We start from the raw sequence: 9,191 nt of genomic DNA on the forward strand, positions 1-9,191 counted from the left end.
CTTTCCTTGTGATTTCTCCTCTTCCTCAGTCTGATGTCAAGAATGTCTGTGGATGGGGAGGCAAGTCTGGCAGCGAAGGTGGAGCGACTGAGGCTGTAAGAGGCAGAGACCTGCCCAGTCCTGCCTGTGCTTGCTGATAACAGGTCTCTATCACATGGTTTAACCCTAGTAACAACTTTCTGCTGCCTCAAGATACAAGTTTGTTTATTTTTTCCCCTTCTATTCAACTTGTTGGCAGTGCAATGGGAGATAAAATCCTGCTTGTGGCCTCTCTCCCTGCTCATATTGTGGCAGTGGCAAAACCATGAACCGTAGTGATCCCAGGAGGCACAAGAGATGGTTTTAGCCCATTTCCCTTAAATTCTTTGCAAATCCTAAGCAGAAATGTTTCCACTTGCAAATTCTTATTACGGGGCATCCAGAAGCAAAGCCTCAAAGTGAGGCTTCCAAAAATTTTTAGGCATGTTCTCCCTGTTTTTCTGTGCTGTGGGAAATAAAAATATATCTGTTCTCCCACTGAGGAGCAAGAGAGTGAAATGTGATTAATGTTGTTAAATTAGGTGTTATAAGGAAAATGAAATGGGTCGGGGGGGGGGAGTTGGGGCTGTTTATTGAGTGCAAGGTTTGCTGGGGTGGTGGAAGTGTCTTGGGAGGTTCATGGTCGGTTTTGGGGGGATTCAGGGGCAGAAGGTGAGCAGAGCTGGCCCCTCACCCAGCCAGAGCAGTGGCCGGAGTCGCTCACCGGCAAAAGTGGCTGGGGGAAAGGCAAAGATTTCGGTCTGGCTGTCAGCATCGCGGAAAGCCACCCGCCCGCCGGCGTAATCCAGAGCCACCTCGATGCGTCGGAGCGTGTAGCTGTGGGGCAGACATGTGGGGCTGGGCCAAGTGAGAGCCTGCAGCTGCCCCAACCACTGCCCCACAGCCCAAACTCCACGTTCAGGGCTGAGACCAAAGCAGCCCTTACGAGACACGAATTCCCGAGCCACCCCCAGTGCCCAGTCGGGACCAGGACGAACCTCCACAGCCCAGCAGTGCCGGCCCCCCACAAAGCCCTGCCGACCCAAAACACAGCGGAGAGACTCAAAACGCTCCTTTCCTGAGGGAAGAGGAGTTGGGGGTGATTCCCGGCGGCCTGCAGTCCGGCCATCTGCTGACACCAGGATTTGGGGGTGAGCTGTGGCTGGATCCAGGGTCACAGTTGCTGGATGAGAGAGAGGTGTTAGTGGGGCTATATGCATCAGGGTTATCAGCTTCAAAAATCACACCAGAGCATCAGCTCCAGGTTCTGCAGCTGAGCCCCAGTTCTGGATGCTGAATCTGAGCATCAGCCTTGAAGCCTGACTCACCTCTCTGGTATCCCCCTGAGTCTTCCTCCAGTGAACAGCCCAAGATGCCTGGAAATAGAAGATGATCCCAGAGATTTTTACCTCTGGATCTGGCTCTGGGGCTGCCCCACATCCACCCATTCCCTGCAGCAAGGAGAAGGCAAGACCACCAGAGCTGGGAGACATAACCCCCTTTATTTGGGGCATCACCTGCCTCCACACATAATTAATGTCCTAATTTATGTGCCAATTAACCACCAACAGCCCTCTGCATCTCCCACCAGCAGTTTCGTATGCCTTAAGGCTGCTATAAAGAGAATAAATCCCTGATTTTCTTTTAATTAAAGGAGGATTTAAAGTGATGCTTTCACTGTCCAGCCGAATTTGGCAACCCTGGGGTTCTCTTTCCTCCCAGTCCCACCCTAGGTTCCCATTTCTACTTCATAAATCCCCTTTTTTGTCAATTTTTCCTCTATAAGCACCTTTAAACTGTGTCACTGCCTCTGCCAGCATGTTGGTTTTCCGGGTAACATCCTCAAGCTCTGCTTCCAGCTCTGGCATCGACGGCAGCAACGGCTGCACCTTCCTCTCTGTGCACCTCAAGGGGGGAAAATTGAGGTGTTTAATGCCAAGAAATCCCAAAATTTCCTTTCCCCACCACTGGAAAACCACAGGGACATCTTTATTTCCCTGGGCAAGGGTCCAGCTCCTGCAAGATGTGATGGTAGATTTCCCTCATCTTCACCAAGTTCTGGACTAACCACCAACCCCCTCCAGCTCAAAAGCAAAAATCTCAGAGGAAAAGAATGCAGGGTGAGGAGGAGATCCCAAAAGTGTAGGATTTTGGCCCAAAACTGGTGTTCCTGGTGATGCTTTTTGGCCCCGGTACCTGCTCAGGGTGGTTTGGGCATCCTGGAGAGGAAGGGAGAGAGATGCTTAGAGTTGTTTTCCTGGGAATAAAAGCCAAGGGGTGGGGGTGAACAGAGGGATTTGTGGGGACAGTTTTGGCTCACCCATAGCAGATCAACATCCGGTTCCTGGCACTTGGCCTGGAGCTCAGCACGGTGTTGCTGGATCCAGGTTATCTTGGCAGCTTCACCACGTTGCTGTTCCTCCAGCCTCCAGCACAGGCGACGGAACCGGGCAAGGAAACGTGATTCCTGTTCACTCAAAACCCGCCGGAGCTCTTCCAGCATCACCAGCAGCTTCTGCTTCTCAGCACTGACTCGAGTCTAGGGGATGAAGGAGAAGAAGGATGCTGCTGGAGTGGGGAATTAAGCACTTTGGCCCCCACAGTGCACCTTAACTGCAGCAGCACTCACCAGCATCTCCTGTCTTGTCTCCTTTGCTGCCTCGCTGAGACTGGCAAGTCGCTCGTACTCCTCTTGCAGGCTTTTTAGGGAACCTTCAAACTGCTTCTGCAACCGGGAAAAAGGAGTTTGGGCTCCTGGAGGAGGGGGATAAGGCGGGGCTGGGACCCCGAAAGCACCTGCAATATGGCCAAAGCAGGTGGCCCATTCCTCATCCTCCTCTCCAGCTGCACTGAAGCAGATATGTTCATGCATATCCATGTTATAAATAATTTTATAGGTATGCTCTACATATAGTCTCACCTCATCTGTAAAGGTATGTAAATATATACTGATAAATGGGCATTACAGTCCTTCCAGCCAGGCTGGGAAATCCTACCTTTCCAAGTTCTCCTGTAAAAAAGTTGCCACCACCCTTCAGTTCCCATTCCCCCTTTCCCTCCTCCTTGCACACCCAGCCAAGTCCGAACCCCCCTTGGGGACCCCCATTTCTCCTCCACACCCGGAAGCAGAACAGGAATCCTCCATAGCAAAGGCACTGGCTGACAGCAGCAGCTTGAATTCACCAAGATTTAGTTTTGGTCCCAAAACTGCCACACTCCTGCCCTGTTTTATACTTAACCCTCAGCAAATTGCAGCATTGCAGCTCAATTTTGACTTTTGGATGCTCATAGTATTTTTCTCCCGGAAAGATGGAGAAAAGCTTTGCCCCATCTCAAAATACATATTCTGGGGGAAGAGTTTTAGGGGAAACTGGGGTTTTAGCGTCTCTCAGGCAGGGAGAGAGTGTCTGAGACGGAGGTTCGCTCACCCTGTACCAGCGAGCGGCCTCTTCGAGGGGCACAGCGGGCTCAGCGCGACGCTCAGCGCAGGCAGCGCAGACGAGGATTCCATCCCGGTGACTAAAAAGAGTGAGGGGCTGTTGGTGCCTCCGGCAAAGCTCCTGCGCCGCCGGCGTGTCCAGCTCCTGGATGGCAGCCACCACGTTGGCCAGCTGCCGGTTGGGACGGAAGCCGCCGTGCGGGAAAGGGACCCGGCACTGCGGACAGGAACCACCGCCGGCGGCATCCACCGAGCAACAATCGAGACAACGGCGGCAAAAATTGTGGCCGCAGCTGAGGATCATGACAGGGTCGTGGAAGAAGTCCAGGCAGACAGCGCAGGTGGTTTCCTCCTGGAGGTATCTTATGGCACTTCCCGCAGCCATGGTTGTTTTTAAAGGGCACTCGGAGAAGTGCGCACAAAAAGGGGCCTGGCCAGGGTTTTCCTGGAAGTGGCGACGGGGCGGGACCCTGGTGTTGGCATCCGGGACCTGCCAGGCGAAAGCGACGTAGGGCTGACCCGATTTTCCCACTGCCCCAGTGATGAAACCGCCTCCACGGACAAGGCCAGCAAGGATTTAAGAGGACAGAAGCGAACACAGGAGGCGACAGCGGGGGCGGAGTGGGAGGGCATTAGGAGGGATGAGTTATTTACAAGGCGAATTTTTGCCACTCCGGCTGCAGCGGGGGAAGCAAAGTGCGGCCAGAGGGTGGCTGTAGGAAACAGGGATTAAAACAGGAATGTGGCAAGTGAGCAGAGGTCCATGGAGCTCATGTGGATATCAGCTGGGGAACGAGGGGCGGGGGCGGCGTTAGGGTGAAATAAAAACCCAGCCTTGTCCGTCAGCACCCAAATTGGATGGCAAAAATAAGAAACAAAGGGGGGGGAAAGAAAAGAACTACTATATTCATGATCTGTGGGGGGAGGTGGTGTTAGAGCAGATATTCCAGGAGGGAGTAATGTTAATGAAGTTTTGCAATAAAATTAATCGGAAACTGAACCAAAGGAGGGTCTTGGAGCTGAAAGTTTCCTTTCTATAGAATAATAAAAGTATGTTAAATATATATAATCTAGCATATGATATATAAATATAATTTTTATATATTTTAACTATCATAAAATGTTAACTATGTTTCAGTATATTTTATATAATATACAAAAATATAATTACATATATGTTTAACTGTAATTGCAAATTTTAGTATAGAATTATAAAAATAACAAAACCCACGTAAAAATAATTTCAAAAATACTAATCAGGAATTATAATAGTTATGAATAAGGCTGATAAAACACACTTTGAGGTGCAATGGGGCAGAGCACGACAGAACCGGACAGGACAAAACGTGAGGAACTGAGACCAGAAAAATCCAAAGTTTGATATCTCGGGGCAGAAAGGAAGGGAAAGATCCCCTAAAGTCCTTTTTTCTTTTTCTTTTTTTTTTTTTAAATATTTTTTTTCTAGGAAACGCCAGACCAACTTCATGCTTAATTAATTCTTAATTATTTCAGGCACTTACTGTCCTTTTATTAAGAGGAATCTCAGCCTACACAAGGCTTCTGCAGCAGGAGGAGAAGCCAGGGCTGTGCTAGATATAAATATTTTCCCCAGAAATTGTTATTTTTGTACATTTTTGCTATCTCTATGCATGCACATAAAAGCAAACCGCTGTTTCTACCTTACTTAAGATTTCTTGGGGGGTGCGGAGAAGGGGCTAATAAAACAGCTCTTGGAGCCGCAGCGCCTCGGTGCCCACGTGCCCTCCAACCACTTCACCTCCTGGGGCAATTTGTAGCGTTGTAGCTGGGTTTGTTTTTTTCTTGGTGGATGGAAGCCCAGCCCACCGATGCCGCAGGAAAGCCACCCTGGAGCAGGCTCGCAGCCGGTGGTGGCGGGGCTGCGCTGAGGTGTGGCTGCTCCCGCGAGTCTCTGAAAGCCGCAGCAGGGAGTGACTTGTCGCCTCGTGTCACTGAAAGACCTGCATCGCGGGACGGCCGCTGTCAGGTGTCGCCGGAAGGGCTGCACAGAGAGGAGGGCGAAGTGTGAATAGAATGTATAGAACAGAATAAAATAAACAGAATTAAAGAGCCGCAGCAGGGGGTGGCCATTGCCCCGCATCTAAAAGCCGCACCGTGGGGCGGGCGAGGCGCGGCCGGGATCGGTCCTCCCCGTCCCACAACACCCCCTGCACGACAAGCGGTGACTCCCCGCGGCACCGCCCAGGAGCTGAGCGGCGACAGCCAAAGCCGGGAAAGCGGCTTCCAGCGACGGGAGGAGCAGGGCATGGTGTTCGCAGTCAAGTCCCCCGAGCACTTAAGCACCGAGATAGGTCCGCCACTCGGCACCCAAGGACTCGGACCTATGTATCCCGCTGCCTCTCACTAGCCTGCTGCTCTCTCCCTAGCCTGCAGAAGCAATAAATGCCGTAGTATCTATCCTATGCACATGCAAAAAAATTCTGGAGGTTTTTTTCCTATTTTTTTACTTCATGACGTTCATGTTGAGCAGCAGCGCAAGACCGCTCACTAGTTAAAGCAGCAGAGTAACTGCTGGCAGTAAATTTGGGGCAGAACAGATCTTGTCCTGTGACAAGATCTGAGCTGGGAGGGAAGCTCGACAGAAAGCCATTTGTGTCCTGGGGAACATGGGCAGCACCCCGGGCTCTGGGCTGTGGCAGCATCTTGCAGAGTCCAGCTACTGTGTCTGTGTCCTGCATCTCCCGGTGGAGACCCCCTGTCAGCTGCCAGCTGGCTCCTGGCCTCACTGGGCCTCTCCAGCCTCATCCTGCTTCTCCTCCTCATCCCACCACATGCTTTTTCTGTCTGCCAAGAGCTGTGGGAGAGGAGCCATCCCAGGCTCGAGGGTTGCCTTCACTGCAGGGAGACTCATGCAGGCACCCATGCCTGGGAGGAGGGAAGGACATGAGCAGTGGGTGCTGAGCCTGCTGCTGCCTTCCCTTGGACAACCTCCTCTTCCTTCTGGCTTCTCCCCAGATAACTGAATTATCCCAAACTACCACTAAATTCCTTCCAAAATAATTCTGAGTTCCCCCCCAGTATCTCTGAGTTATGACAAAAATAACTGAATTATCCCAAATACCTCTGCGTTCCTCCCAAAATGCCTCCAAATTCTCCTAAAATACCAGAACTCTCCCCAAATACCTCTGAACTCCTCCAGGTCCTCTCGCAGTGCATTCCGCTGGCAGCAGCAGGAGCTCAGGCTCTTCTCAAGCTCCATGAGGAGCCCAGAGGGGAAGTGAAGCCTTATTTCACTACAGCTGGGAAGATAAATGACAGAGATGGATGTTGCGCGAGGGATATTTCAGTGCCTCTCCACAGGTGGGGTGACAAGGGGGGGAAGTGTCCAGTTTCCACATACCTGCTTACTATGCTCCCAACATCCTAAAAATAAAAAGGGAGAAAAAAGGGGGAGGATGGTTCAAGTTCTCATAGGCAGCACTTTGGAAGGGCTTTTGGGTAAGGAGGGCTCTCACCTGGGACAAGCTCTTGCCTTCCAGCTGCCCCGTGAGCCCATGGAGCTGTGTGATCCCCTCAGCCACCTGCAATGATTTTTTGGCCTGGGCAGCTGTGAAGGAGTTGTTCAGCTCCACCAGCCGCCCCAGGACCACATGCTTCTGTTCCAGTGGCACAGCCACTCAAACTTGGCCTCGATGTGGAGCCGCTCAGCCTTGCTCATCTCCTGGATGAGACAGAAAACCCCTGTGTAACCCCAGACTTGAACTTTCCCTTTCAAGCTAAAGAACAAAAGCACTCTGGCTGGAGCCAGGGGGGCTGTGACACTGGGGCAGAGCTGAGGATGTGGCTAATTAGCGACTGCAGCATAATTAAGCACTTCACCCCATGCTTTTCCTTCTTTCCCCTTCCTGTTGCCATTCCTGTTTATATTCTGTCCAAAACCACGTCAGGCCCTGGAAAGCATGGGGAGGGCTAATTCTATATTAACAAATGTCCCTTTAGGAAGAAGTCTGGGATGAAAATGAGCAATGCCATGAAAATGCAGCGATTAAAAGTGTTGATAATAAGCATCTGCACATGGAGGTGGTCAAACCTGCCCAGGAGCTGCACCAACCACTCCAACCGGGTTTGAGGCTTTGCAGGGCACAAGGATACCTCATGGATGATCCTGCATGTTTCTTCTGGAGGGTTTTGGGGAAAAATAAATATCCATTTGGACTGTCAAAACACCAAGGGGCCCCCTGTACCAGGTAGTCCCGATGATGCCTCTCTTCGCTCACTCTCCAGTCTAGAAACTGCCTTCACTCTCCAGTCTAGAAACTCTGCCAACACCTTCCTTAGGGATAGCAGGTGAGACTGGATTTTCTCCTGAATATACAAAAAAATAAAAATAAAAAATTATTTAAAAAAATGTAAGTGATCGGCCCAGATAATTTGTATAATTCTGCCTTTAAAATCTTAATTTATTTGGGGGAGGAAAGCAAATAATCTTCAAAAAATGGCCCCTTGCTGCCTTCTCTGGAAAGCAGGGATCAACTCACTTTATGGTTCTCCTACAACCACAACCAGGCACTGGAGCTTTGCTTTCCCACAAGAAATTAAACTATTTTCATTTTGCACCATTTTTTGGGGGGAAGGGAGGGTGGGAAGGGAGGGAGCAAAGTCTGATGGGTCTTAGGAAGCTGATCTCACCTTACAGGTGTCTACAGGTCCCCCAAAAATCTTCATGACCACAGTCTGTGGCAGTTCACCCATTGCCTCCAGTTCACCCATGCAAGCCCGAGGGGTTTTTGCCTCTTCAACACTGAGAGAGGAAGTTGTGGCTGGTCTCAGCATGCCGGTTTTGTGCCACTGCTGTGGCCATGCTGCCCTCCCGTGAGGAGAAAGCAATGCTGGTGGTTGGCAGTGGCACAGGGTGAAGCTGCCTGCCATCGAACCGCCCTTGGGTGTTCCTGCACTCAGCTCCCAGCACAACCTGCCCCAGTGGGAAAAGCAAATTTCCTCACCCACAGTTCTCTTTAAACATGTTTTATCTCTCCCACGTTGTCTCATTTCTAGGCATTGCTGTCTCATCCCTCACCTGGAATCTGCTCTCAACCTTGTCCCTGCTTTGCCTTGTTCAGCTCCATTGTGCAGAAGGGGCCACAGCCAGATTTGGGCCGCTAGGGGGCAAAATTTAACCAATTTCTTCCTAGTGGTGACGTGCAATAATGCATATTTTTTGCGCTGTCTTAATTTTCCTCCCTTCCCTCTCCAATGTCTGAAAGTAAATGGCCCTGAAAGGGGGGAAAAAAGTGCAATCAGAGGGTGCAGGAAATGTCAAAGCACGTCATGGCCCCATATGCAGGTGAGAGATTAGAGGGCTCCTCCTTCTTGGCCGATAAAAACTGGCAGAGGCAGAGATAGGACCGAGCTTTGGCTGAGCCTGTGCCAGAGAGGGGAGAAAAAAATCCCAAGTGGAAACAAATCCAGTGGAGAAGCAGCCAGTGGAGGAAAAGCAACCCGAAAACAGCACGGTGACACCAAGGAAAACACCAAAAAGGTTTGAGAGAGGGGGAACTCACAGTGCTGAGAGGTGGTTACATCAACTTGCTGTCTTTTTTGGGGGAAAGGGGATTTTGAGCTTTCTCTCCATCACATCAACACAAGAAGGAAAGTGGATTTGCCCTTGCTTTGACCTCAGGGTCTCTGTTTCAGATTTCATGGTGTTTTGCATGGAGGGTCATGGTGATATTTGCTCATAACAATCCATCTGGGA

General features: G+C 50.7%; 1 protein-coding gene and 1 long non-coding RNA gene across 6 annotated transcripts; both read right to left on the bottom strand.

Moving 5' to 3' along the window:
- Nucleotides 1-593: 593 nt before the first annotated feature.
- On the bottom strand, nt 594-4,576 carry LOC135407408 (RING finger protein 39-like). 2 transcript variants are annotated; one of them, XM_064642413.1, is made up of 8 exons: nt 3,447-4,576; nt 2,648-2,743; nt 2,339-2,557; nt 2,215-2,237; nt 1,808-1,923; nt 1,347-1,394; nt 1,017-1,201; nt 594-855 (listed from the first exon to the last, which is right to left on the bottom strand). In XM_064642413.1, exons 1-8 carry the CDS (start codon nt 3,840-3,842, stop codon nt 787-789), a joined length of 1,152 nt encoding a protein of 383 aa, XP_064498483.1. In that variant the 5' UTR covers nt 3,843-4,576; the 3' UTR covers nt 594-786. The 2 variants fall into 2 exon arrangements, with proteins under 2 accessions (XP_064498483.1, XP_064498482.1); XM_064642412.1 differs by having other exon boundaries at nt 594-1,201; nt 3,447-4,571.
- Nucleotides 4,577-4,925: 349 nt separating this feature from the next.
- Nucleotides 4,926-8,602, bottom strand: LOC135407418 (uncharacterized). 4 transcript variants are annotated; one of them, XR_010426860.1, is made up of 4 exons: nt 8,514-8,602; nt 8,126-8,408; nt 6,620-7,801; nt 4,926-5,477 (listed from the first exon to the last, which is right to left on the bottom strand). It is a non-coding gene; the product is annotated as an uncharacterized LOC135407418 (long non-coding RNA). The 4 variants fall into 4 exon arrangements; XR_010426858.1 differs by lacking the exon at nt 8,514-8,602 and having other exon boundaries at nt 6,620-7,157; nt 7,681-7,801; nt 8,126-8,381; XR_010426861.1 differs by lacking the exon at nt 8,514-8,602 and having other exon boundaries at nt 6,620-6,859; nt 6,952-7,801; nt 8,126-8,381.
- Nucleotides 8,603-9,191: the final 589 nt, after the last annotated feature.

This window comes from Pseudopipra pipra, chromosome Z (genome assembly GCF_036250125.1).
Source record: "Pseudopipra pipra isolate bDixPip1 chromosome Z, bDixPip1.hap1, whole genome shotgun sequence".
NCBI classification, from domain to species: Eukaryota; Metazoa; Chordata; class Aves; order Passeriformes; family Pipridae; genus Pseudopipra; species Pseudopipra pipra.

What these genes read in the sequence shown, in the direction of transcription:
- LOC135407408 (XM_064642412.1), bottom strand. Translation starts at nt 3,842, where the DNA reads ATGGCTGCGGGAAGTGCCATAAGATACCTCCAGGAGGAAACCACCTGC. An exon ending in CGGATGTTGATCTGCTATGG is followed by an intron (nt 2,238 to 2,338) that starts GTGAGCCAAAAC and finishes CTTCCTCTCCAG; the next exon opens with GATGCCCAAACCACCCTGAG. An exon ending in CTCAGGGGGATACCAGAGAG is followed by an intron (nt 1,202 to 1,346) that starts GTGAGTCAGGCT and finishes TCTCTCATCCAG; the next exon opens with CAACTGTGACCCTGGATCCA.